The following is a 27,313-nucleotide window of genomic DNA, read 5'->3' as shown; positions in this document are numbered from 1 at the left end:
CATAAACCTCCTCACACTCTGTTGGGCTGGAAGGAAACTCAGGCCTTCCTACACCGTCAAACAAAACATCTTACATGCTCATCTTGAAATTCTTAATGAGCAAAACACAATGTTTGCATGAGGACAAAACAAGTTTGAGTATTGCAGCAGATTGGTGGAGACATCAAGCCCCATCACACCATGACAGAGCTCCAGCACCTCAGTACAGACATCCTTAACTCAGAAGGCAGTGAGGCACTGGAACAGGCTGCCCAGAGAAATTGTGGGTGCCCCATCCCTGGAGGCATTCAAGGTCAAGCTGGATGGGCCCTGGGCAGACTGACCTGGTGGTTGGCAACCAGCCCGTGGAGAGGCTGGAACTAGATGGCCTGTAAGGTCCCCTCCAACCTAAGCCGTTCTGTGATTCCACGATACAGCCCCCCAAAAATGCCCGGCACTCACCCTGCAGACGGACATCTGGTTGGTGGTGAGGGTGCCGGTCTTGTCAGAGCAGATGACAGAGGTGCACCCCAGTGTCTCCACTGAGGGCAAACTTCTCACGATGGCATTCTTCTTGGCCATGCGGCGGGTGCCCAGTGCCAGGCATGTGGTGATGACAGCCGGGAGGCCCTCAGGAATGGCAGCCACCGCCAGGGCCACTGATGTCTTGAAATAGTAGATGGCACCTCGGAACCAGGAGCCACCATGGACAGGGTCACTGAAGTGGCTGATGTTGATGACCCAAACGGCGATGCACACCAGGAAGATCACTTTAGAGAGCTGCTGGCTGAACTCATCCAGCTTCTGCTGCAACGGGGTTTTCTCAGGCTCTGTCTCCACCATCTGGTTTCGGATCTTCCCGATCTCTGTGTACACCCCTGTTGCAATGACGATTCCCACAGCCTTCCCAGCTGCGATGTTGGTACCCTGGGAGGGACGGAAGGGGGCAGTGAGTATATGGGCATGAAACCTCTCAGTATGAGTCAGGAAATGGGCTGCTTCTTGTGAAAGGGGAATATTAGATCTTAAGACCTTCTTAAGAAGAGAATGAGGCATCAGGCTTTCTGAGTTCTCCGTCTGCTAAAATCTGGGTGAGTCTTTGCTCATCCTAAACTCATGCACAGTCCCTGACTTGGTTAGAGAAGAGTGAACTTCAACTCCAGGCCCAAATTCCTTTAGTCATAAGGAGCCCTCTCAGCCCAGCTGAGATGACTTATGTTGAAAGAGAGTACTTCCAGAGCTCTGATTCTTCAGGTTCCCCCACGTACCCAGGCAACCTGTCCCTTTTCCACTCTATGCTGAGAGGACAGTTTTGACTTTATGCAGTTCAGGGCTGTTTTGGACTTGACATAAACCTACCACAAAGCAGCAGGTGATGCTTGAAAGTGCTCTCATCCCTCTCAGGTTTGACTTCTGTCCAAGGGGCATGAGCAAAGAGTAAACTCAAACCTGCAACAGCCCCAGGTTCAACCACAAGCCTTTTTCCCACCAGTAACTCACTCTATGAGATACAAAACCAGCTGAGGTCTAAGAGCAACACATGCCACAATTCAAATGAAATTTCATGGAAGCAGCCCTCCATTTTTATGGATCTGGGACCCTTTTTCCATAACTAGGATCAGCATGCAGCTGATACTGCTCCCTGCCCATAGACCTCCCATGTTCTTCAGTCTCTTTGCTTGATGCCTGCAAAATCACAAGAAAGGTGGGGACTTACAGAGAAAAGCATGTTCTTCTTGTCCTGGTTGACAGCACGGGGGTCGGGGATGGGGTCAGCGTGTTTGATCACCGACATGGACTCCCCTGCCAAGACAAGAGCAGGGAGATTGTAGAATATCACAGAATATCCCAAGTTGGAAGGGAACCACAAGGATCATCGAGTCCAACCCCTGGCTCTGCACAGGACCACACAAAACCCAAACTTCATGCCTGAGAGTGTTGTCCAAATGCTACTTGAACTCCAGCAGCTCGACCACCAGTGGTCGTCACATGATGGCTGCAGGGAGGGACTGGGAACCTCTCATGAAACCATGAACATCACATGGGAACGCCCCACACTTTGCATTTAGCACAGCTTTGAGTGATGTACTGAGTCCTCCCCAAGCCCTAAATCTCATTCCTCCACCCATTTCTCATCCCAGCAAAATCCTCAGCCCAGCATCAGCCCCAGATTTCACTCCTGGCAGTGGACAGAGGGCATATCTACCTTCAGCATTTGCCCCACCTGCACCCACCTGTGAGGATGGACTGGTCAACCCGCAGCGTGGTGGAGCGGATTTCAATGATGCGGATGTCTGCTGGCACCTTGTCACCAACTGCAAGGAAAAGAGCAGAGCAGCTCAACCAGAGGCTGGGGAAGGGGCACAGTGAAGCCCCAAGACACAGGACAACACCATTCCAGGGCCTTTCACAGCCAGAACAAACAGTCATCCATGGGTTACCCGGTCCAGCAATCATGGGCAGAAGCATCCTGGCCGACTGACAGCCGCTGCTTGCTGCCCACCAGGACGCATGTTAAAAAAAAAAACAACACACAACAAAACCTGTTGAAAACTGCTTTCCGGCTGGGTTTCTTCCTCACAGATTCTTGGCACGTCGGGGCTCTTCCTCATGCTCCCTTATCGCCCGAACACAACTGCTTTTTGGAAATACTGAGATCAGCACAGCCCTCACTCACAGCAATTCACATCACATTGCGCAACGCTCCGGCTTGGCTGCGACCAAACGTCTCCAATCCCAGATTTTAAGGAGTGCTTCCTCCCGAGGCTCGTAAAATCCTCCCGAGCTCGGGGCCGGGCTGCCCTGGCACTGCTCCACTGCACAGCTGTGTAATCCAGCTGTTGCTTTTGGATGATAAACACAGGGACCTGCGGACACCCCCAAACTTCCTCCTGCACAGGCTTTGCAGCCACCCGAGGGAGCTGGATCTGCCCTGAAGGAGCAAATGGCTCTTCCTCCCCCATGGGAAGGCAAAGAGGGTTTGAAAAACATGAGTGGAGCCTGCAGGCTCAAAATCTGCTGACAGCATCTAAGGAGACCCAGAGCCCTGGTGCTATGGGGGTAGCATCTGCTCAAGGGTAGATAGCATGATAACCTTACATGGCAGGACAGATAGCCCCCACCAACCTGTTCGGTGGGTTATGGGGCATGCAGTGCTGCAGATCCTGCACAGAAGGAAGTCTGGGAGTGTCTGCAGCTGAACAGGCGACGTTTTACCCCTTCCCCTGAAAGCATTTTGCTGTCTGCAATGGAATAGCAGATTTTCTGATCCGTGCTGCCAAATATGTTGCATTTGCACGCACAAAGAGAAGTTGATCCCTTCTGCCTGCACTACCACTGCCATCTCCGGGATGTCACCTGGATGTAGATGTACACTGCTTGTTTAAAGCCACTGGTCCTGGTGTACTCCCCCACCTGCCCTCTCATGAGCCATGAGACAATGCTCCTCCTGCCAAGGTCTCCATCACACTTTCTGACTTCCTCACAGTCTGACAGGTTCCTTGCTCCTTGCTCTAACCCGCCCCCATCCAACATTTTCTAATTAATTTGCTAATGATCTGCGATTTCCTCCAGAAAACAGCTCATCTCTTTCCCTTCCAGTTATGACACTGGCCGTGCCATTAAAAAGTAATATTTAGTGGGTGATGGGTAGGCAACAAGCACTGGATCTGGGGCAAGTTGGCAGGTGGTGCTGGACCCCATGGTGTTTTGGCATTGCAATGGCACTTCCCTCATGGGATGGTGAATGGGAAGGAATTGTGCCTGGGAGGGCTTGTGAGAGCCATCCGCAGCCAGCCCCTGCATGTCACAGGTCTATCTCTTGTCCCTAAAAGCTATTGCAGATCCCAGGACCAGGTCAGAGCTGGAGCTGCTGCAGGAGCTGTTCCACCTCAGCCTCCATGCGCTATTTTAATGTGCATCTTCCAGCTGAAGTACGACTGGAAGACATAAATAACAGCATGCTGGCTCAGGGTGGGAGGGATTGCAGCTTGTTTCCACTAGCAGGGCCATGAGGAGGAAAGGAGAGGATTAGCATAGGGGCTCTGGGGGTTTACAGCCTAGTTTAACACACAAACAACACAGGATAAGCAGAATGCATTGCTTCCCTATACTGGTGAGGCAGGTAGGAAATGCTGAGGCATCCAAAATGCAGTGCAAACCCAAAGAGAAAAGCCAGAGGGGGCCTACCATGTGAAAATCCAGCAAATGAGCTCAATGAGAAGCGTGGAAGGAAGCCTCTTCCTCTGGAAACCCCATGTCCTGAGGACACGCTCTCACCTTACCACAGCCAGGAGCCATGAGGCTGCCATCCTCGTGCCAACATCCCCATCCCACTCCTTGGCTCCTTCCCCTCCCATGCCCTACCTGCCACCTCCACGATGTCCCCGGGGACGATGTCACGAGCGCGAATCCGCTGCACCCCACTGCGGTCGGCACGGATCACCTTCCCCATTTCGGGCTCATACTCCTTCAGGGCCTCGATGGCGCTCTCGGCATTCCTCTCCTATGGGCGGAGGAGCAGAGCTGAGGCAGTGGGGCTGTCCAACTGGTAGATCCTCCATGCAGCAGTCATGGGTGCACCCAAATCCTATTCCTAGCTTTAGCCCCCACCTGCGCCATGGTTGGGGCCAGTTTTAAGTCTTCCCCAGCAGCTCCTGTTTGCTCTGAGATGATCTCTGCTGCAATAAGTCACAACAGGGCCTGGAAACCTCTTGGATCTTTGGACCATGGCAGGAAGGTAAGCAATGTACACTGGGATGGCAAACAAGTTAAAGTGCTGGGACTCAAAACTACAAAGGCTGTCAAAGTGAGATCAAAGAAATGAACCTGGAGGCCACCAAGAGGTAATGGCTTTGGGTCGTGCCAGGGGATGTTCAGGTTGGCTATTAGGAATAATTCCTTCTCAGAGTGGCGATGCATTGGCACAGGCTGCCCAGGGAGATGGTGCAGTCACCATCCCTGGAGGTGTGGCACTGAGGGACACGATTAGTGTGTATAGTGGGGGGGGTTGGTGGTTGGATTGGATGATCTTAGAGGTCCTTAATGATTCTATGATTTTATCTGCACAGAGCAGTACAGCCAACACTGAGCTGAACCCTTTAGAAATGAGTTTCCAAAGGCAAGAAGCCACCAGACCTTCAACCGAAGTTCCAATCACACAGAGCAGAGACCTTCAGGGACTGTCCCTTACCTGCCACACACCCACCACAGCATTGGCAATCAGGATCATGATGATGACGATGGGCTCCACGAAGGCTGTTGTGCTCTCCTCTCCTTCTTCAAACCAGGCCAGGATCTAGGGACACGAGAAGAGAAGGAGCACAGTGCAATTGAAGGAATAAGCTCCAACGTTTCAAGACTCCAAAGAGAAGATAGCCAATACAGCACAGAGACTGACCCTGCAGCCCCTTCCAACCTTGAGCCCCACTCTCCATCCCATTAACACCCAATGCCATAAGGCAAACAAAGCCTTTTCATAAGGCACAAAAACATTTTCACTCCATTTAACTGGTTGTTGACTTGCACTGTGTCAACACAACACCTGGCTGCTCCGCTGCAGTGAGCACCAGCACACAGAACCTTTGACACAGGGGTTTGTGTTGCTCTCCCATCGAGCAGATGACAAACATCTCACCAGCCAACACATCGCTGCGTGTTATTTTGGGAATGCATTTTTATCTTGCAGGAGTCCAACCTTATCCTAGCTGTTCACTTATCCTGTGGTTGTTTGGCCACCCAGCGCTCTCAGACTGGTAGGATTTATGATGCTAGCACTAAAACCTTTATCCATAACGTTGTGTCTATATGAGATGGGATCCTGATATAAACGTTGCACAACTTGGTGCAGCAAGAGATGGCTCATGCAGCCAACACCAGTGCTGCCCAAACTGCAGGCTCAGGTACAGCCCATGGGATGATCAACCCATGGGGAATGGTGGTGACCCCGAGCCAGTTGGGATGTGCCACCCCAATATCACCACTATGAACCCTGGGATTTTGGAAGCCTCCCTATGTCCCTACTGCATCATTAGCCCCAGTGTTTCACTGCCAGGGTTCTCTGTTCAATAACTGAAAAATCATCTTATATTCAGCTAAAAGAAAGCTCTTGCTCTTCTGGTTTTCCTCCACATGCATGCTAAGTAGAGGGTGAGCATTCCTGCCCCTCCTCCAGCACAGACAGTAATGTGGTCTGCTTTCCCTGGGAAATTCAGAGGAAATGCCTATTTTTGAACTAAATAGAAATAAATAAATAAAAATTACTAAAATGAAATTGGTCAGCTGGTTACTAAGGCAGCCGAAAGGAGGAGACATGGGACACAGATTCACCATCCTGCTGCCAAATGCCCTGAACAGCAGCACTCAAAATATAAGTATTTCTCCAGCTTGATGGGAAATATATCCTAACAGAGCAGCTCCCAAGGCAAGCTGTGGGCAAAGCCAAGCTAAAGGCCATCTTTGGAAAGAGGTTTCCATGCACTGATTTCACTGCAAAGGAAACAGTGCAACCTCATTCCCAAAAACTCCAGCGAGAATCGTTCCACGTTTGAGCTCAGTAAGCATGGGGTGCAATGCTCAGGCACGGCAAATAAGGACCACATCAGCAAATAAGGACCACATCAGCAAATAAGGACCACATCAGCAAATAAGGACCACGCCAGCTCCTGGCCAGCAAGGTGCTGCTGTTTCTGAGCATTTCCAAGGCACCAAGAGCGAAGTGAGCTCACGCTGCAGTTACTCAGTGCTGCTCACAACGTTGGCTTTGCTAAACATACGAATGCTGAGTTCATCTGGTCCCATGTTGCCTCCCTGCATTACTGAGCATGGAAAGGATCACCAGTGCCAAGGGCTCATGGAGCCTGGTGATGTGAATCCTCGCTCCTGCTGGGAAAGAGTGAGTAGAGATGCTTGGAGTATCTCCCTCATGTTGAAGACAAGCTGCAGAAAAGGAAATGCCTGGAAATGGCAATAGCACCAGCTAGACCCTACCAGGAGCCCCTTCCAGTGCCATTCCCAACACATCAACTGTGGTTAAAGGTAAAGCCAGACCCATGCATTGTGCCTGCCATACACAGAGCCCTTACCCAAGGCACTGGAATGCCCAATCCCTGCTGTCTGTGCCAGCAGGATGGGAAGGATGTGAGCAGCAGGCGAGAGGCAGCGCCCACACAAGCAGCCGAAACGCTGCCAGGCCAGAGGAAGAACAAAAGAAAAAAAATACATGGAACAACAGATTGGATTTTCATTTCTAATGCAAAATGTGAATGCCTCCACGCAGCAGTGGAAGGGCTTCAGGAGGAGACGGTAGGGACTCCAAGCAGGAAAGCCACCCTTGGGCTGCCATCAGTACTTTCCAAAACTTCCAAGGAAAAGACACAAAGGGAAGCAATTTCCCCTAAATGTTTCAACCTTCGTGCATGGAGAGGCACAAGGACACATACTGAATGAAAAATAGTACTGAAAATAAATGAGTGAGAATTAGCGTCTCCTAATTGAGTAGAGCTATAGCACAGTGCAATTGAAAGAACAAGCTCCAACATTTCAAGACTCCAAAGAGAAGATAGCCAATACAGCACAGAGACTGACCCTGCAGCTCCTTCCAACCTTGAGCTTGGTTGCATCCAACAAGCTGGATGCATGGGGGAGGACAGACTATCACCCAAATAGAACCACAGAATCACTGAGGTTGGAAAAGACCACCAAGATCATCTGGTCCATCCATCAACACATCACCACTGTGCCCACTAACCATGTCACAACGAACTGAGAAGAGCCACCCAGCTGTGTCTTCTGCAACAGCTTGATATGAATTTTTCAGCATGGATGACTTGAATGAAAGGAATCAAGGCTGCCAAGCTATCACTGAACTGCGGCAGCAGAATCTGGCAGTGGCAAAGCTTCAAGGCATGCAGATGACTGTAGGGTTTCTAATTTAATTCATGCTATTGGCATTCACTTTGAACAGCAATGCTGGGGCTCAGCTGATAGAACCGTTGCCCTTGGGCCTCCATCCCTGGTGTAGTCAGAGGGTGGTGGGATATGGCTTTTGGATGGATGAGAAATCCTACAGTCTCATCTCCAAGGTACGTGCAGTACTGTCACTAAGCCCTATGCAAACACTGCACTGCTGATACATCCCCTTCATCCAACACCCACATTCCTCTGTTCCCTTTGCTATTACTCCTCCCAGAACAAAACAACCAAGGTCCATTTCACCAGCGCTGATGGAAATCTGATGCTCCCTTCACACACCACATCACTCAGGCACAGGATACAGGCCTGCATCCCCTCCTCCCCTGAGCCCCAATGGGGCTGCGCCAACCTTGAGCCCGCAGTACTTACAAAGGAGAGGAATGCTGCCATCAGAAGGATGCGGACCAGGAGATCTTCAAACTGCTCCAGCACCAGCTCCCAGAGGGACTTTCCTGGTGGGAAAACACAAACCCAAGCACTGTCAGTGCTCAGAGTACTGCAGTGAGCATGTAACTGGGGCCAATGGGACCCTCCCGTGCTACAGTAGGGCTGCTCCTGGCCAAATCTCTGTATTTCTGCTCCCACCTGGTACCCCTTCTGCCAAAGGAAGGTTCTGCTGCCAGCCCCACTGGCTCTGAGATTAAAACCAGGATTAAAATCAAGGACCCCTTTCTCCATCCCAGCCTTCCCCATCTCCTCTCACCCCATGACTCACGTTCTTCTGCAGGGAGTTCTGTGGGATTCCACCCGCAGCCCAAGGAGCAGAAAAGAAAGGAAGACATGGGGAAAAAAAAAAGAAAAAAGAATAAGATTAATCAGATTAATCAGTGATTTGGGAGCAGAGCAGCAATCCCTTGCCTTACACCCCAGCAGTCCATCGAGAACCCCGAAACTCCACCAAGTACCCCAAAGCACAGCTTCTTTTGCACACATCCCTGCATGAAGAAAGCTGGTGAGCAGACTCCCAAGTCTGACATCATGCAAACAGCAGTGGGTGCTCCCATGCCAGGGAAACGTCACTTCTCTGCTGCAAATGGGGGCCATAAGTGTTCATTCCTGCACTCAGCTTGCCTAAAAATGTCCACCCTACAGAGGGCTCAGCGCCTGCAGGAGATGCTGTCTCCAAATCTGGGACAAGAAGGTCCAAGCACCCCATAAGATGCACTGCCATAGACTCACCACAGCCCTACCAGGGCCCATATTATGTTTCCTATCACTCAGCTGTGTTTTACAGCCTCCAGCTCCCTAGAAAGGAAACCCAAAGTGAATGCTGGGCTGGTCCAAGCTGGTCCATCAGGTGGATTCACAGCACCCAATCTGCACCATTCCCAGCCAACCCCAGCCCCAAAGCAGTGCTTATAGTACCCCAATAGCTACGTGCTGTCAGTAGGGATTGATCCTATCCCATACCAGTAGGGACATCAATAGGGAGGCACTGGATCAGGCTCCCTAGAGCTGTGGGTGCCCCATCCCTGGAGGTGTTCAAGTCCGGGTTGGATGGGATCCTGGGCAGCCTGAGCTGGTGGGGGGCACCCAGCCCATGGCAGGGGGTTGGAACTGGATGATTTGCAAGGTCTCCTTCAATCGAAACCATTCTGTGACCAGTAGGGTCATCACTGAGGCTCATCAATGAGGGTACCACCTGCATGAGCAGGAAGTGAAACAGCTCGGCTGCTTTCCATGGTCTATTTTCATGCAGAGAAATGAGAAGGAAAAAAAAACACAACACACAAACATAGCAAAAAAACCAAACCCAACGACTTTTGCTGAGCAAAACGGTGGAAGCAAGAAGCTTGTGTGCATTTTCACTGCAAACTGGTGTCAGGAATGCTTGCTATGGGGCTTTACAAACCCAAGTCCCTCCCCAGTAAATGATGCTCTGAAGCGTGCTGCCATGAGGAGCACGCTCTATGTGACATGCCTGTTGTTATTTTCATAGCAAAAAGAAAAACCTATTGCTGGAGTGACTTCAGCAGCTCAAACGCTCTACAGCATATCAGGAGGAAGCTGCTCTTCTCCCTTCTGCACCCAGCTTCCTCCCCACCCCCAGCTTCCTCCCCCAGCCCTGCCACCCAAACGAGGGCATGGGTGCCTTTTTCCCATCCCTGCTACGCTGTAAGGGTGCAGGGGGAGAGACCCGGGGGACAGGCAGCTCCCAGCTCCCATCCCAGCTGCCCTGATCGCTGCCTGCACTCCTCCCATGCATCGTTTGCATGAAGCATCCCCAAAGCTGTTTGCAGAGTGGGGACTTTGCATGAGCTGTGCATGTGCCAACATGAAAATGGGCAACGTGAGGCCAGGAGGAAGCCAACAGCCCACTGACTGCATCACCAACCCCAACCCTTGGGAACGCTGCTGCTTCCCAAATAAAAGCTGATTTGAGCACGCTGAGAGCTGGGCACACCTCTGAAAGAGACACCTCTTCCCACCTCCCTCCACGTGACAGCCGGGCACAGCCATGCAGGTGCCACCCGCCCTTGGGGACATCCTGCCCCGCGTTCCGGGTCAAAGCACAGCACTCAGACACGGCAGGGTGCTGCTGGAGTTGCATCATAGAACTCTTTGAAGGGCATGCTCAGATCCCCAGCCACGAGCACCTTGCTAAAATATCATCTCCCCAACATTTCAGGATAAAATCGGATTTTCTTCATGGGAAACACAACTGCTGCCAAGCAGGGAGGGATGGGGAGCATCCCATGGGCAACCATGCAGCCCTACACAAGCAATGGCTCGAAGGACATTTGCTGGAGCCAGACTGGGGTCAGAAGACCCTTCCAGCCGTATTTCTATGTTGTAAACTCTTTTTTGTGGGTGTTTTTTTTTCTTCCTTTTATTTATTTTTCTGTATGCAGGGAAGGGAAAATGGACGGGTAAAACAAGCAACGCATCCGATTCCCAAACCTCGCCAACAGGCAGGAAAAAGTGGTGAAAAGAGTAAGAAAAACCCTAAAATATCCCCAGCTGGGACAGCAGCCCTGTTCATGACACAAAGCAGAGCTGCTCTGGGATCCTTCAGGTGCAGAACACGTTGTTATTGGAAGCGGCTGCACTTCCGAGCCCCCATCCCTGGGTCCCCATCCCCACGGCGCACCTAATTGAACCTCTATGGGAGAGAGCTGTTGTGTCACATCTTGCTGGCTGTGACAGAGGGACCCCAGGGTAGGTTTGGGCACTGCTGAGCTGAGTTGGTGGATTTACCCCCCAAAAAGTCCCGTACATTAAACAAAAAATAACGCAGCCATGCGTGCAGAACATGGGAAGGTCGGGGCTGCCCCAGTGACCACGCCAAAGGGTGGTGCATAGAGAGGAGGCAGAAAAGCTTCTCTTTGGGGTTGCAAACCCCAAACACTCACCCATGTAATTCAAACAACACAACATAATTTTGGGGTGCAAGCAAAGTTCAGCCATTGAGCTCATCCTCACTTTGCCTGAGCTCTGCTCGCACCCCAACCTGCCCAGGATGCTGTCCCTGTCTCCCTTTCCTGGCCCCATGAACCAAGCCCTGGGCACGCTCACCCTATCTGTTCTATAATCAGGGATCCTGACACTAACCCCAAAGCTCACCATGCAGCATCAGTCCCACACCCCAGGGGTAAGGAATAAGGACAATCCTGCCCACCCTACCCCAAACTCCCCTTTCTTTGCTCATGGGAACGGCTCATCCCCCAAACACCGCATGGCACGAGCATCCTGCAAAGGGCAGCTGCCTTATAACACAGGGGACCCTGTGTCTTGGGTCTGGGGTAAAATGGGGCTCCTTGGCCAGGGGTGGCCCCATCCCCTGTCCCTTCCCTGGTGGCCCCATAGGGTCTCTGGGCAGTGGGAGGGGGGAGCGCACGGCCCCGGCTGGGAGGGAGGATGCGAGCGACTGAAAGGAGCGTTTTGTTCCCTCCTGCAGCAACGCAGTGGAAAGAATTTCCCGCTCCGTCTCCTGGGTGGAAAAGCTAAAAATCTGCATTTAAATAGTAACAGCTTCAGGGGAATTAAAAATAATAATAATAAAGGTATAGGAGCTTGGATAAAATGAAGCTTAAGGTGAGGAATGTTCTCACATGATTGCCCCCAAGCCCCCCAGAATCCCTCCCACATCTTCAGCCTCCTCCTGCAAACTCAAAGCGGGGCACTCTGCCACCCTCTTCCTCACATTGCACGTTTCATTTTATTGCCCTAAAACCATCTATTTTCTTCAGATCATTTCCCACTGATGCTCCAGTGGTTGCTCCTAACTGGCTTCTTTTGGCACAGAACGGTATTTTCATCCTTTCGGTCTCTGCCCTTGGCCACCACCCCCAGAGCAATGCCCTGGAGCTGCCCCTGAGCCAAAATCTCAGCAAATGTGCTGAAAACCAAAGCGCCATCCAACCCACAGCAAGAGAAACTCTGAGTCTGCAACGCCTCTGGGCACACTGCACCGCGCACAAGCCAGAGCGTCCAACACCCAGCAGCATCAAACTTAATAACATTTAGAATTAAATAACATTAGGATAACAGGTTAGGAAAGCAAACACGCCACACTGCAGTGCTGAGCCTTCGCCGTGGCCCACAGTGCTGGCTCAGCCCATGCAGAGCCATGCAAGGCTTTCATTATCCCAGGAGAGGGCATTTAGTGTTGAAAATTGCATTTAGAGCTGAAAATTGCACTGAACCTTTAGGCTGAATGCTGGGAGATCTGGGGAAGAGCAAGGTGGAAATGCATTCAAAGGGTTTCCTCTTCCCTAAAACACAGAAGAAATGGGTGGTTGGGCTGAAAAGTAAGAAAATGAGATGGGCTGAAAATGAAACCAGGGTGTATTTTCAACATAAGATGCATTTGCTCCTGGGGACGAGATGATGCTCGGCATGCATGAACCACAGAATGGTTGATTTGGAAGGGACCTGACAGACCACCCAACCCTGCCATGGGCTCAGGCTGCCCAGGGCTCCATCCATGGCCTGGGGCACCTCCAGAGATGGGGCAGCCCTGCAGCAAGGTGGAGAGCTGGAAACATTGGTCACGTTTCCTTTTCCCAAGATTTACTTCCCATGAAGTATAATGTGTGCATGCAAGGGATGAAAATTTATATATATTTTTTTTTCATATGAGTATGATATATTCAGGTAAGGTATGTATAGAACAGTTCAGTTGGAAGGGATCTACACAAACCCACAAGGAGATCTATAAAGATATCACTAAATAGGTCCAGATGTCCATATACAGTATATCCTGTATATAGATGTGTCAAGAGGAGGTAAGAAAGGGAACAGCACAGAACAACGCACTGTGTGCACCATGAGCTGCTACAGGGGACTGTCCCCCCCGGGCCCCTCCTGCAGCAGAGCTGCTTGGTTTGGCTTTTTCCATCGCTCACCACATTTTCCTTATTTTAGTGCTTTCTGTTGACTCGGAGGTTGCAAAACGGAAAATTTAAGAAGGGAAGGGAAGGGAAGGGAAGGGAAGGGAAGGGAAGGGAAGGGAAGGGAAGGGAAGGGAAGGGAAGGGAAGGGAAGGGAAGGGAAGGGAAGGGAATGCAGGCAGGTAGCAGCACCAGGGGGCTCAGCCTTGGCAGTGATTCTGGGGCAAAATCCTGGGGATTTGGCTCTTGCGGGGAGCTCTGCATTCCTCCCGAAGCAAAGGGAGGTGTTAGAAAGGAAAAGTAAGGAAACAAACTGGGAAAATGACGACAATAATAATAAAATAAAAAAAATAGAAAACAATAACCCTTACATTTGGGTGTACCGGGTGCAGCCCTGCCTGCCGGTCCCCATTTACCCCCACCCTTCCCCCCAGCGCTGTTTGAACACAGGAAGCACCCGAGGCACAAACACACGGGGAGGAACCCCGGGGACGTGCGAGCACAGAGCGGATTTCCTCCCTGAAACGCAGCCCCGCGAGCACCGAGCAGCAGTGCCCCTTAATTTGGTTCCCCCCCCCCCCCCCCACCGACCACAATGGATCTCGGGCCCAACAGGTGTCCCATAGCGACTTGCAAATGGGAGGAAAAAATAATCAAATGGGTTCATCTGCATCAGCGCAACCAGCGACGCGGGCAGATGGTGCAGATTCAAATGTTAGGAGGGTTTGGATGAGCCCTGCTTGTAGGCTCGGGTTTCCAAGAGGCGCGGAGCTTTGCGTTTCGCTACGAAGATGGGCTGCAGGGATACCCCCGGGGATGCACGGTGCAACGGGGGGCACTGCAGCAGGTGGGGCCGAGCAGATAAGGCATGGGAATTAAAAAGGAATAAAACAGAATACCATCAACAGTTGGGAGGGTGGGGTTGCGGGGGTGGGAAGCTTTTCTAGAAAGACGGTAAGCATCCACACCTCAGCAACGGGGGCTCCCCACGACCCCCGGGTACACACAGAGCGTGGATTCACTCCATATTTCAGCTGCTTCTCATCGAAAAAAAAATCAAAACTCAGCAGCCAAACCCATGCAGCACCCGGCTCCCGGCCCCGGGCCGTACCCCCCAGCAGCAGCAGCAGCCCCGAGCCCCCCCTGCACCGCACACACCCACGCCGGCGGCCGCTCGCGTCATGGAAACACTGTGCGCGACCGCAGCCCGCTCTGCTGCCTTTGGCTCCGGCTGAGCAGCGCTCCCGGCTCCTCCCGCTGCTACCTGTTGTAAAGAGCGATAGCAGCGGCGAGTGTCGGGCTCCGGCATCGGGTCGTTGCGTTTCTTAATTACTGCTTTTTTTTTTCTCCTTTTCTTTCTTTTTTTTTTTTTTTTTCAGGCTGTACGTATTTTCAAGGTAGGCTGCTGTTGTGCGCTCCCTCCTCCGATGCTACGGCCGGGAGGTGTTTATCGAGAGAGAGAACTGTGAGTCACAAAGCACCAATACATCACACGCACAGCAGTGAGCGCAGGTGGGACGGGGTCTGCCCTTCTGAGCTGTGGGCAGCACTGAAGCCAACCCATCCCCATCCCCAATCCAGCAGCAATCCGCTTTCACTCCCAGCTTTGGGGGTAAAAAGATGAAAGAGGCGTTTTGCAGCCCTGATATCCCATGCACAGTGTGTGCTTTATGCCATGGCTCACAGCTTGAGAATCACAGAATCGTTAAGGCTGGGGGAGATCACTACGGTCATCCAGTCCAACCATCAACCCATTTGTGATGTTCTGTGCAGCCTCCGTGGGGATGGGGTGCTGTAGAGTGCTCAGTGTGCCCCAAATTCCCCATGCGGGGCTCCCTGTGGGGGTGTACCCTCCAGGCCCTACCTGGGTAATGGCACAGCGTGCCCACACTCACACTGAATAACCCTTAAAAAAGGCATTTTGATGGAGCGTCACCATCCCACCTCAACGTGCCAACACTGAATATAGGGGAAAAAAATCAAAGCTGGCTCATCCAGAGGTCTGCACATAGGAGAAGCAGGGAAAAGCATCATAAGAACACATGAAAAAGCATCATGTCATCTCAATCTTTAGCGGCAGGCAAATGGAAGAGGTGTGGGACAGAGCAACACCTGGATCCCGGGGTTCACCACATGCAGAACAACACCTGGATTGGGGGTGCCCCATGTGCACGCTGCCCCACATCTGGATTCAGGGCACTGCAAGCCCAGCGCTCGCTGTTTGGGATTCACCCCAAGAGACGTGACCACAGAAATGCAACAGAATGGCTCAGAGTTGGGTCTGGGGACGGAGAAGGACTGAAATGCGCAGAAAGCAACAGTCGTTGGAAAAAGAAGATGAGTTGCACTGGGCTGTACTGGGCTCATTAAGGTATTTTGGGGGGGGTTCAAAGGATGCTTTGTGGGAGCAGCACTCCCTGAGCATGCACTGGGCATCCCCCCAAGCAACCAACACCTCAACCACACTCTGCACACATAGCACAGAAATGGGGCCGTGAGTGTTATCACACGTGTGTGCAGGGTGAGGGGAAGCCCAAGGGCAAACCCCGGGGAAAGGCAGCACCCGTGGGTGCAGCTGCACTGCATCCCTCCCATAGAGCAGAACGAGGGGACAAGGGGCTTTCTGTACACGCGAGGTTGGGCGGCCTGAGAGGAAAGTGTGGGATCCAAACCTGAGTTCCCTACAGCACAACGATGGGAGCGCGCAGTTGTGCTGTTGGAGTGCAGAGCATCGCCCCTAAGGGAAGCGACTTGGAGGAAAAGAGGGGAGGAAAAAAGGAGAAAACCAACACAAAAAGAAGACGTAGCATGTTTGTGAATCAGCCTGCTGAGCGTGTGTTTTGGGGGTGGAAAAGGTGGGCGATGAGCAGAGGAACTGAGCAGAGAGAGAGATGAGTCACAAAACGCCGCTTTCCCTCTCCTCGCCGGCAGCGCAACCATTGCAGCGTGAAATGGGAAACTTCATCTTCCCGTGGCTTTTTTCTTTTTTTCTCTTATGGTTGGGAATGGGTTGGAGCATCACCTCCGTGCTGAGCTGGGAGGGGGGAAGGGAAAGGGAAACGTCCCCGTGCTGTGAGCAGCCGGCTCTGCTGCCGTGCAATTGGGTTACTGATGGGGCAAGGAAAGTTATGCGTATGCATAACATCAGCAATATGGAGAGGCTGAGCTCTCAGAGCGTGGAAATGCCTGCCCAGAGCCCTGCAATCTGCAGCGGCTGTCTGCCCGCTAATTGGAGATATTTAATATCTGCTTCCTCCTTCAGCGTGGGCAGTGGGGCTGCAGGCAGCATTCTGGGCTCCCGAAGAACACAATACCCCCAAAATATACACATACATACACACTTTTGTATATAAACATCCATGGTCAGAGCTCTGACATCAGGTGAGAAGCAATGCAGCTCCTTCTTTGAAATGCAGCAGCTCCAGAAATAAGAACAGTCAGAGGGGGATTTAAGCAGCTCCACAGCGTATGTCAAAAGACGGTTCTTAGGGGGATGGTGCATCTCAGGTTGTGATTCATGGCACCTCTGGCAGTTTGATTCAGGTTTAGGAGGAAATGAATGAATGAAAATGGAACCGCTGGAGCCGCAGCTCTGCCCTGAGCTGTGAGATTGGGGTTTTCTTCCCCCTTCTGAACTCTGGGCGCACACAGACACCAACGGCCTCGTGCTTCCGCTGATGAAACTGAATTTAAATTCAAACTCAAACACCATCTAATACGAGCCATCTTCATGGTCACTGCACTGCCCCACACCACAGCCCCAGCGGGCTCTCCTAAACCAGGCACCCAACACCGGTTCCTGCAACCTCAGCACAACCCATGAGCTCCCACCACGCTGGAAGAAAGGCTGTTGGCCCAAGAGTGAGGTTTTAAAGCAAAACCAGTAAGCCACAAAGGGTTCCTTTTCGTCCAGAGAGGTGCAGGTGCCCATCCCTGCAGACAGCCAGGGTCAGGCTGGAGGGCTGTGAGCACTGATGGAGCTGTGGGTGTCCCTGTGCAATGCAGGCAGTAGGACCAGACGGCCTTTGGGGGCCCCTTCCAACTCAAATGATTCCATGGTTTTGCAAAACATTAATGATAATGGCATGATATCTAAGTTGCAGCCATAGGATGTCCCCAGGGCAGCCGCTCTCGTGCTCCAGCTGCGTGCAAGAAACGCAGGGTCTGAAGCAAAGGCTGCACCGCAGAGGTGAGCATGCAGCCATTACTTGGAGAGGTGTGTGTGTTGGGGGGGGGGGGGGGGGGGCAGGAAAAAAACCAAATTGCCTCCACTAGCCCTTTGCTTTGCACCTACGTCACACGGCGCTGGGCCTGACTCAGCAGGGATGATTCACCTGGGCAAACAGGGGAGAAGCCACCGCGCTGCTGCCGTGTGACCCCGCTGCGGGGCACCGCGTGCACACCGTCCCAGCGGGGACGCCGGGAAAGGGTCCCATTGGGGCAGCATCCCCAGCGTCGGGACACCTGTCTGGGAGCGACGCTCGGCCTCAAAGCAGAGGAATCCCAAAGCAGAGGGCTTCCGACTCACGGGATGGGGCTGCAGCTGCCCGCTCCTAACGCAGCCGGGGCGGAGAGCAGGTGGGATGCGCGCCGCTCGGGGCTGCTGCAGGGACGTGGGGTCAGCGCTGGGAGCAGCTGAGCACTGCACGGGGCTCACCGGGAGGAAGCGGAGCTCCGGTCCCGTCTGACAAACGGAGCTTTTCCCTATCCTCAGCCACGAGGATGAAACAGAAAGGAGACCCAACGACTCGCTCCGAAACCGGGACAGAGCACAACCCGCTCAGCTCCGAGGCACCATCCGCGCCCCCGAAGCCGCACAGCCCCGCACGGTCCCCACCGAGCGCTCCCGACCCCGATTTTCCCACCGACGCTCCTCCAGAAGCCGCGCACATCCCCACTCCGTCCCCTCCGGCCACGAAGAACTTCGCCCACCCCGCACAGCGGAACAGCCGAATTAACCCCACCCCGCTAATTGCCCTCCACCAACCCCTCCCTACCCACCAGGTGCCCCCGTTCCCACTCACTCACCATTGGGGCCGTACTTCTCCCGGTTGCGACGGACCTGTTCGGGGCTGAGCCCGCAGCTCTCGGCCACGCCGAAGCGGCTCAGCACGTCCTGCACCGGCACGCTGTGCGCTGCCTCCATGCCCCGCCGGCGCCGCCCGGAGCGAACCCGGGGCCGGCGGGGGACGGGGGGGACGGAGACGCGCAGAGAGCGCACTCGGGGACCGCCGCTCCCTCGGTACCTCCGGGGAAGGGGAGCCCCGCTCCGGTCCGCCCCCCGCCCCGCCCCGCTGCCGCTTCCCCCGCCTCCCCCGGAGCCGCCCCGCGGTCCACCGCTTCCGTGGGTTTCGTCGCGAAGTTTTAGGAAACAGCTGTGGAGAGGCTCTCCGAGCAGCCAACCGCTTCCTCAGCGTTCGGTCTGATGCTGGAAGATATAGGAAGGCTTCGTCGGCGCCAAAGCGCTGTTGGTGACCCCCCCATTGCCCCCCCAGCAGCCGTGCCCTGAGATGGGGACATCCCGGTGACAAAGGGAACCCCACAGCACATAGAATGCCACCGCTGTGCCCATCGCTGTGATGTATCCGGAGAGATACGCAGCGCGGAATGTCAGTGCTGGGCAGGAGGCAGGAAATGTCCCATGCACGTGGCACAGCATCGCTGTCACCACACGGCCAGGACAGCCCGTGTGAGGGCTTTTGGAGCCACGCGGTGCTCCTCTGCCCATAGCACAGCACCTCCGTGGGAGCCCACGTGACGGGCAGTGGTTCTGTCCCAGCGTTGGTCCCTATTGGTGCCCGATGGAAGAGGGTCCCCACTGCACAACGTGCAGCCTTTGCCTTGCTGTAATGTAACTTAAATGGTGGTTCCTTGCAGCAGGAGCTCTGCACACAGCAGCACTGTCATGAGTTCATAGGATCATAGAATCGTTGAGTTGGAAGGGACCCCCAAAGGCCATCTGGTCCCACTCCCTGCAATGCATAGGGACACCCACAGCTCCATCAGTGCTCAGAGCCCCTCCAGCCTGACCCTGGGGGTCTGCAGGGACACACCTATGGGGTGTTCTATGCAATGCCTCAAGCTCCCCGTGCTGGAAGTGTTGCCGGGTCTCCGGGCAGGAAGAAGCGGCTCCATGGGGAGGAGCTCAGTCTCATTTATTTATCCAAGCACTTATTTATAGAACGCCTTTCTCACATCCCACCGGAGCGGAGGGCCCGGAGGAAGTGCAGCTTTGTGCTCTCCAATGCTCTAAATTCGGTTTTCCGGCTGTGAGTTGGGCCCCCCCAGCCCCTCCTGCAGGAAGCGGCTCCGCACCCCGTGGCTTCCAGCTGCTGTCTGCCTCCCGAGAGCTTTTGGGGGAGAAAGCTGTCTTTCTTCTATGCGTGGCTTGTAGTAGCCTGAGGGAGAATCAATTCCACCTGTTATTATGGAACTGTCGCATGGCATAGCATTGGGTATCATCGGGAACGGCTGGGATGAAAAGGACCTTGCAGCCCATCCCGTTCCAACCCATGGGCTGGCTGTCCCCCACCAGACCAGGCTGCCCAAAGCCCAACTCAACTTTCCTTGGGGCACCTGCAGGGATGGGGGAATCTCATTTCCTTGGGCAGTGTGTGAGCATCTCTGCTCCAAGCCCTCATCCTGCAGGTTGGCGCTGGAAGGGAGCACGAAGGTGATGCCCCAAGATGGCTCTGCAAGTTAAAGTTTGACAAAGTTGGGAGCAATCAGAAGGTTCTGCGGGAGCCAGCTGTCAGCACAGGTAACACCAGCAGCCCCTCCTGTAATAAAGCAGTTCATGGCAACTACTGGCAGTCTATTAGCCCAATACTGACCAGTGATGGCAAATGGGCTGCAGAGAACACAGCCCCAAAATGGCCAAGGAAGGGCCGTGGGTCAGCGAGACCATGGGGTGTGAAATGAGGCCCTACGGCCCCACTGTGGGGATTCCCTGCTGCAACAGCATCAGCCCCAGAAGAAAACAAAAGGCAAATTTCCTTATTTCTGTTGCTTTCCCCTGTGGTCTGAGGGGCTGCAAAGTGGGGCTGGGCTGAACCCGAGCCTTGCACTGCTCCCACACCCACCCTCACTGGGGAAGATCTGCTTTTATCTCCCAGAAAATGGGAAAAGAAGGAGGTTTGCTGGCTCCCATCTGCAAGCTGAGCCAGGAGCGGCTTTTTTTTTTTCTGTAGCAGCTTTGATATTTGCTTTTCCTATGGATTAAAAAAGAAAAAAAAAATACAAACCACCTTGAAATAACACTTCGAGGCTCTTCTAAATGCTACGTGCCAGCCGACCTTTTGGAGCCGTGCTCCAGGTGTTATTTTTAATCCCAAAGCCAAGACTGCCGGCAGCTGCAGGGAGGGCTCTGCTCCCACAGGGAGCTCCAAAAACCACCGAGATGCCCTCAAAAGTGGTGTCAGCCTTCAGTTCGTGGCTGTGGATGTCATGTTTCCATCTCTGCTGGGAACACACCGCCAGGGCCACCAAAATGTGTGGTTTGGGTGTTGGGTATCGTTGGGCTTTGTGCTCTTAGAGCTCAGTTGGGTGTGTTGGAGGAGGGTTGGGTAGCATTGGGCTTTGTCTTCTTGGTGCTCAGTGGGATGTGCCCTCACCAAGGCCCACGAACCACAGCTGCTGCCAGATGTGTGCACATCTGGAAGACGAATACAGATGCTCCTTGCAGAGCATGCTTCCCCATTGGAGTGGTGCCCTGGGCTCCACGCTTCCCAGCCCTCCAGGAGCAGGATTCCCCCCTGTAGGACAGATGCTGTGCTTGGAATGATGCTGATATTTTTTTCCTGAGCATTTTGGGATGTCCCAAACCCATTTCCCAGTGGGAGTGCCGAGGGCTGCCCTGAGCCTCACTGCTGAATTTCCTGGCATTTGCCCCGAACACTTCGCTCAGTGTCTGTCTGTGGCTCCAGACCTATGTTGGGCAATCCTCATTTATTTATGCTCTGTATCCTGACCTCTTTCAAAGGGAGGAAAACCCATTAATATCCACCGAGGGGGAACACCGTGACACTCACTCTGACGCTCCGATGGCTCTTTTCCCTGATGTAAAATACCTTCTGGAAAAAAGAAAAAAAAAAAAAAAAAAGAGTAAAAAAAAGCCTTTGTGGGGTGTGATTCCCAGTGCTGGCGTGCAGGAAACAGCAAAAGCAAACAGGAGAGGAGGCTGCAGGGCAGAGCAAGGAGGGCACTGCGGACTCACACAGCCCCGGTTGGGGTGGGAGGGCTCCGTGCAGCCCCGGTGGGGTATGGTCAGCCGTGGGATGGTGGAGGGGAACTCATATTGGGCACAGAGATATGGGGGGATGGAGCTCACATCAGGCCAAGCCATGGCGGCTTCCTTCCTCTTTCTGTTTTGTGTTCGCTGAGTAAAGGAGAGGAACCTCTGTGAGGCTGCAGGGCGAGAGAGGGGAGGTTGTGGGAAATAAAAGGGGGGGGAGGTAAAAGGGAGAAGTGGAAAAAAGAAAGGGGCAGAAAATAAGGTGCAAAAACAGAAAGGCCCTTCAAAAGAAAAAAACTTTAAAAAGGGGGAAAAAAACTAAAAAAAAGGTTAAAAAAAGGCAAAAAAAAAAAAGGACCAAAAAAAGGTAAAAAGCAAAAATAAAAAAAAAGAGGAAAAAAAGAAAAGAGAAGAAAAAAATAAGGGGAAGAAAAAGGAAAAAAGCAAAAAAATACAGAAATGGGGGGGAAAGGGTAAAAATGGGGGGAAGGGGGAGGTGGGAGGAAAGGGGAGAAAGGGGGAGAGGGAAAAAAGGGCCAGAAAAAGGGCAGAAAGAGGGCAAAAAGAGGCACGAAACAAAGGAAAAAAAGACCCTTAAAAGGGGAAAGAAAAACGGAAAAAAAGGCAGATAAAAATGGCCAAAGGGGGTCAAAAAAGTGAAAAAAGGCAAAAAATAGGCCATGAAAGGGCCTATTAAAAGGGACCAGAAGGGCCAAAAAAAAAAAGGAGGAAAGAAGTGAAAAAAGATGCAAAAAAGGGGGCAAAAAGGGGCAGATTAAAAAAAAAAAAAAGGAAAAAAGAAGGGGGGGAAAGGCAAAAAATAAAAGGGGGGGGGAAAGGCAAACTGAGAGGAAGAGAAAGCAAAAAGGGCCATGGAGGCGGAGCGCAGGTCGGTGCGCCCTTCGGCTGTGTGGGTCAGCGGGGCAGGGAGGTGCGCACAGCAGAGGGTGCAGCTCTGGGCAGGGGCTGGGATGGAGCAGCACTGCAGGCACAGCCATAAAGCAGCAGCTGTGTGCTTCCTTCAGCCCCACGAGCTCATCCTGACACTTCCAACACCGCCCAGTGCAGTGATCCCAAATAGCTGTAGAGGATTTACTGTGGCTCGCTGCATAGCGATATCCGTATTTACAGCGGTGGTGGTGTCTGTGTTTTGCAGGTAGATTGCAAACATGTAGAAGCATGGGGTGAAATACAGCACTGTGTGCCTACATAGAGCTCCAGATGGAAGGGACCTTACAGGTCATCCATCTCCAACCCATGGGCTGAGTGCTCCCATCAGCTCACACGGCCCCATTTGTGGCCTTGGGCACCTTCAAGGATGGGGCACCCGCACTTCTCCTGTTCGGGGTTTGGTTGTATGGCGGTGAGTGGGAGGCACTGCAGATGGCAGCAGGAGTGGAGCCGCCAGCTCCATGTGTCATCACTGCCGCTCAGCCCCGAGCCTGGCAAATATAGCCAACAATGTCATTGTTGCTAGGATTTTCGGGCTCCGGGCGGTGATGCCCGGGGAAGGCTCAGCCACGAGGAATGGTGTTATCTGCATGGAGAGGAAGGAAACTGCATGGGGCTGTGGGCAGTGCCTGGGGATCAGCCGTGGAGTTGTGCTGCTCAGCCCCAGCCCTGAGATCCAAACCCATGGAACTGCCCCAACATCAGAGTGCAGTGCCCAGAACCCCGTACCTATAATGCTCAGATCCCCCATTCACCCCAAACTGACTGCAGCGCGGTGATGGGAGGGGCTCTATTAACACCCACACCTCTCGCCAGTGTTCTGCCCCACAAAGCCACCATCTGCTCCCATATAACCCAAACTCAGCACACAGACCTGGTGGGGGCGTTGGTTTTTGGCAGCTGCAAGCAGGCACTGCCCCATGCCATGGGGCTGCAGCAGCACACATCAGACATCCCCACCCCCCCAGCGCCCCTGCAAAACGGGGGCTTCAAAGAGGTGATGTCCCCTACCCACACAGGGATGAGGAGGCAATTAGTCCCCATCTCATTAAGGGCTGACCCCTAAGGCAGCAGCGGGGCCGGGCCCGGAGCCCATCCGTCACCCATCCCCACTGCTTTGCGTTCTTGGAAGCACACAGCCCTGACCTATTTCCAGCACCGTTTAAACAAATCCCTGATAAATGAATGTGAGAAACCATTTCCTCTCTATTTCCTTCCATTAGAAACGAAACACTGCCATTAATCACCCATAAAGAAATAAAACCCCTCCAGCATCTACGAGGCAGCACGGGTTCTGCTGCAGCCACAGGGCCCATTGGCTCCCATGCACACACAGTCCCCTCCCCGAGCTCATCCCCTGCCCGGGGTCGGGGTCACACTGCAGGGTCAGGGTCACGCAGTGGGGTCAGGGTCATGCAGCGGGGTCAGTGCAGAGCCCGAAAGCAGCCGTGCTTCCCCCTTGCAAACTGGACGTGGGGCCGGCAGCTCCTCGCACGCTGTGTTTTTTTGCAGAGTGCGTTTTGCACGCCGTGCGTTTTGCAGCGGGGCGCAGCGCGGTGCCAGCAGCATGCAGAGCCCCGATAAGGCACTGGGTCGGAAACGCAGCCCAAAGCCGTGAGTTTCGTAAGGTGGTGGACAATAGTGCAGCCAGCTGCCAACTTTCCCCTCGCGCAGGAGCGACAAGTGCTCGGAAACGGCACTGAAAGCAGAGAAATCCTGTGGGAGGAGTGCGCCGGGCACCGAGCCCTTCTGTGTTCCTTTGGCGGCCGCCGGGACTGCCCCGCTCGCAGGAAACTGATGCCCCGAGACCGAGGAGCAGAGGGAGAACACAAAGCCTTCTGCGTAAATATTTAGGCGGTGCTGTAAACTCCCCGCTGCATCAGCACGGAGCGCCTGCGTGCAGCCCGGACGCCTTTTGCATTTCAAAGATGGGATTTTCAATGCAAATGCTGCCCGGCCCAGGTGCCAGCACTGCCCTGTGAGCGCAGCCCCAGAGAACCGATGGGGTGCGTGGAGTGACGCAAAACCCTCCGTGGGGTTTGCTTGGCAGAGCCGTTTCTTGTCCCTGATGGAGGTCACTGTGCTCGTGAGGAAATACAGATCTGGGGGCAAAATGGGTTCAAAAGCCGCAGTGCTGTGCAGCAGGGTTGCACTTCAAGAGGGTTGTTGGAGCTCAGGGTCGTATCCTGCTCTTCCCCACACAAACAGCATCCCCAGTGCCAGCAATTAACACCTGCGTGGGTCAGTAGGCTTGCAAAGTGCTTGACTGTGAGCATGACAAGGTTGGGAGCAGCGGGGCTGTATGTGGGGACAGCACACAGGATTCGGCTGCTCTGCTTCAGCACAGGATTTGTATATGGAAAAAAGATGGCAGAAGGAGGCCAACAGCCCTGCTCCATCTGGATGGATCATCACTGAGCAGTCAAACTGCTGTGCTACAGAACAGCTGCTGGGCAGGAGGCAGCGGAGCAGCGCTGTCGGAGCGGATGGGAGGAAGGAAGCACTCAGGAGAGGTGATGTCAAAGGGACATCCCTGCCAGCACAAAGGGCTGAACCCAAAGAGTGAGCAGAGAGCTCAGCCCAGCCATGCTGAGTCCAATCTGACACAACACAACACAACACAACTCAACATAACCCAACCCAACTCAACCCAGCATAACCCAGCACAACACAACACAACAAACACAGCACTACTCAACCCAACATAACGCAACCCAACCCAACACAACACAACATAACCCAACCCAACACAACGCTACTCAACCCAGCATAACCCAACCCAACCCAACACAACACTACTCAACCCAACATAACCCAACCCAACCCAACACAACATAACCCAACCCAACACGACACAACTCAACCCAATATAACCCAACCCAGCTCAACACAACACAACTTAACCCAACCCAACCCAACAGAACTCCAGTGCCCTGTGTGCATCACAACACACTGTCATCACAGCAGGAAAGGACCAAGGAGGGGAAGGTGTTGGGTTTTAGGATGGATTGTGTTGGGAGCCCTAGGTAAGTGGCATCCCAAATTTGGGGTTGGGGGATCTGTGCCCACCTTGCTGCATCCCACTTTGGGGTTACTGAAATGGCAATCTGCATCCCAAACGTAGCCCTCAAGCCGGCACTTGGATTCTGCCATAGGACCCTGTTTTTTTTCTATCATTCACCCAGCTAATTAACAGCCTTTTCTGAGCCCTAATTGCACAAATCACCGAAATACTCAAACGACCCAAATCCTCTCCCAAAACAAGGAAATCACCGCAGCCCCCACGCGGGGCAGGACAGCACATCATCACCTGCACGGGGCCACGCACACACACTTCCAAGCAAGGAAAGATTTCCTATAGTAACAACACTCGCACACAGTGCAGCCCCTACCTGTAGTGCTATGGATGGTTTGTATTTCACTAATGACAGCAATGCCACCCGGCCCCAAGCAGCATCTGCTCCAGGCGGCTTTGAGCACGCGGGGAGGAAGCGATGCAGATGGCTCCAATCCTACACAGCCCTCCGTTAACCCTTTGAGAGTTATTGTTCCTACAAGATGCAGCTCAGCAAAGGAGGGGGTTGGAGGCAGCAAATATCGGATCTCTCATTCGGAAAAGGCAGCGAAATGTCAGCTTTCCCAGGGAAAATCTACAGAAATTGAGGAGGAAATAAAGAAATGAAGGCACTCCGCGTTGGCCAGAACGCCGTATTTCTGCAAAATCACTTTGTTTTCTTTGTGGTTTTTCGAAGTGTGGTAATGGAGCTGCAAATAAAACAAACGCTTTCAAAACAAGGGTAACTTTACAAGGAAAAAATGTAAATATTTGCCCTGACAGACCGACACGGGCTGCTCCAACATTGTCAAGACCTCTTCTCGCCCCTGTAAACCCCCCCTGAGTGTGTTTTGCTTCAGGTTTTATGAGAAATCAACAGTTTTAGAAAGCTTTTGGATTTTCCAGTGGAAAAGAGCTCGAGGGACGCTCTTTCAACAAGTTCCTCCAATGGGCTCCTGGCTCCTCGGCCCCGGGGCTGCCGTGAATTTTCCATTACTGGAAATCTGAACTATCAAAACTGGATGTTTTTTTACGAGATGAATTGGGCTGCGGGGTGAATCGGCAGCTGTGGCCGTGCGGCGCTCCGTCGCTGCTCTCCCTTCAACCTCATGGAAGCACTGAAAGGAGCCAGGGTGATTTCTTGCAAAAAGACTTGAGGGTTTTTTCACATCCATCCCCTGCAGATGTGCCCCTGCGCTCCAGGTGTGCAGCCCCTGAGCCCATCCCTGCAGGCATTGGGGACGGTGTGTGTTTCAATCCCAGCAGCTGGGATCTCAGGCAATATTCAGCCCAGATGCTTGTGGTGGACAAGGTGTGAGACCTCCGCGGCACGGTGCAAGGAGGGTCAGGCTGGAGGGCTGTGAGCACTGATGGAGCCATGGGTGTCCCCGTGCACTGCAGGCAGTGGGAGCAGACGGCCTCTGGGGGGTCCCAACCCCAACCGTTCTATGATTCTATGATGAAAAGTCTTTATTTCTGCAGATGGTAACACACACACCATGCACATAATACATCAACTTAATAAAAAAATGCAATTTCAAGCCCATTAAATATTTAGAAGCAGCAAAGCAGTGGGAAAACAAATAGCAATAATATTTGTGAGGAAGAAGGAGGAGGTTTGGTGTAATTATTTCCCTCCCAGTTCCCACCTTTTGGGCAGATGTAGGGCCAAATTTTTCCACCCCTTTCCCACCTCTGGGACCGCAATGCCTTCGTTTGGGTTCATTTGCTCCATCGTACACATGGGAGTGAGGTCTGCACGTGGAAGGGATGCTTTTTTCCCCGAGCACA

General features: G+C 53.2%; 1 protein-coding gene across 3 annotated transcripts in view; it reads right to left on the bottom strand.

Moving 5' to 3' along the window:
* Positions 1 to 18,530, bottom strand: part of ATP2A3 (ATPase sarcoplasmic/endoplasmic reticulum Ca2+ transporting 3) — a 36,688-nt gene extending 18,158 nt beyond the window's left edge. For 2 of the 3 annotated variants that reach the window (NM_204891.2, XM_015295672.4), the window contains exons 1-8: positions 18,312 to 18,530; positions 8,666 to 8,683; positions 8,320 to 8,402; positions 5,171 to 5,275; positions 4,345 to 4,483; positions 2,214 to 2,294; positions 1,697 to 1,782; positions 442 to 906 (exon numbers count right to left, since the gene is read on the bottom strand). In NM_204891.2, the coding sequence (NP_990222.1) occupies positions 442 to 906; positions 1,697 to 1,782; positions 2,214 to 2,294; positions 4,345 to 4,483; positions 5,171 to 5,275; positions 8,320 to 8,402; positions 8,666 to 8,683; positions 18,312 to 18,429 (1,095 nt within the window). In that variant the 5' untranslated portion in view covers positions 18,430 to 18,530. Of the gene's footprint in view, positions 1 to 441; positions 907 to 1,696; positions 1,783 to 2,213; positions 2,295 to 4,344; positions 4,484 to 5,170; positions 5,276 to 8,319; positions 8,403 to 8,665; positions 8,684 to 14,547; positions 16,613 to 18,311 lie in introns of those variants that run through there. The other variant, XM_046902291.1, reaches the window with a different exon arrangement.
* Positions 18,531 to 27,313: the final 8,783 nt, after the last annotated feature.

Source organism: Gallus gallus, chromosome 19 (assembly GCF_016699485.2).
Source record: "Gallus gallus isolate bGalGal1 chromosome 19, bGalGal1.mat.broiler.GRCg7b, whole genome shotgun sequence".
Classification (NCBI taxonomy): Eukaryota; Metazoa; Chordata; class Aves; order Galliformes; family Phasianidae; genus Gallus; species Gallus gallus.
Note: the sequence above shows the minus strand (reverse complement) of the source record. Positions and strands in the feature narration are given on the sequence as shown.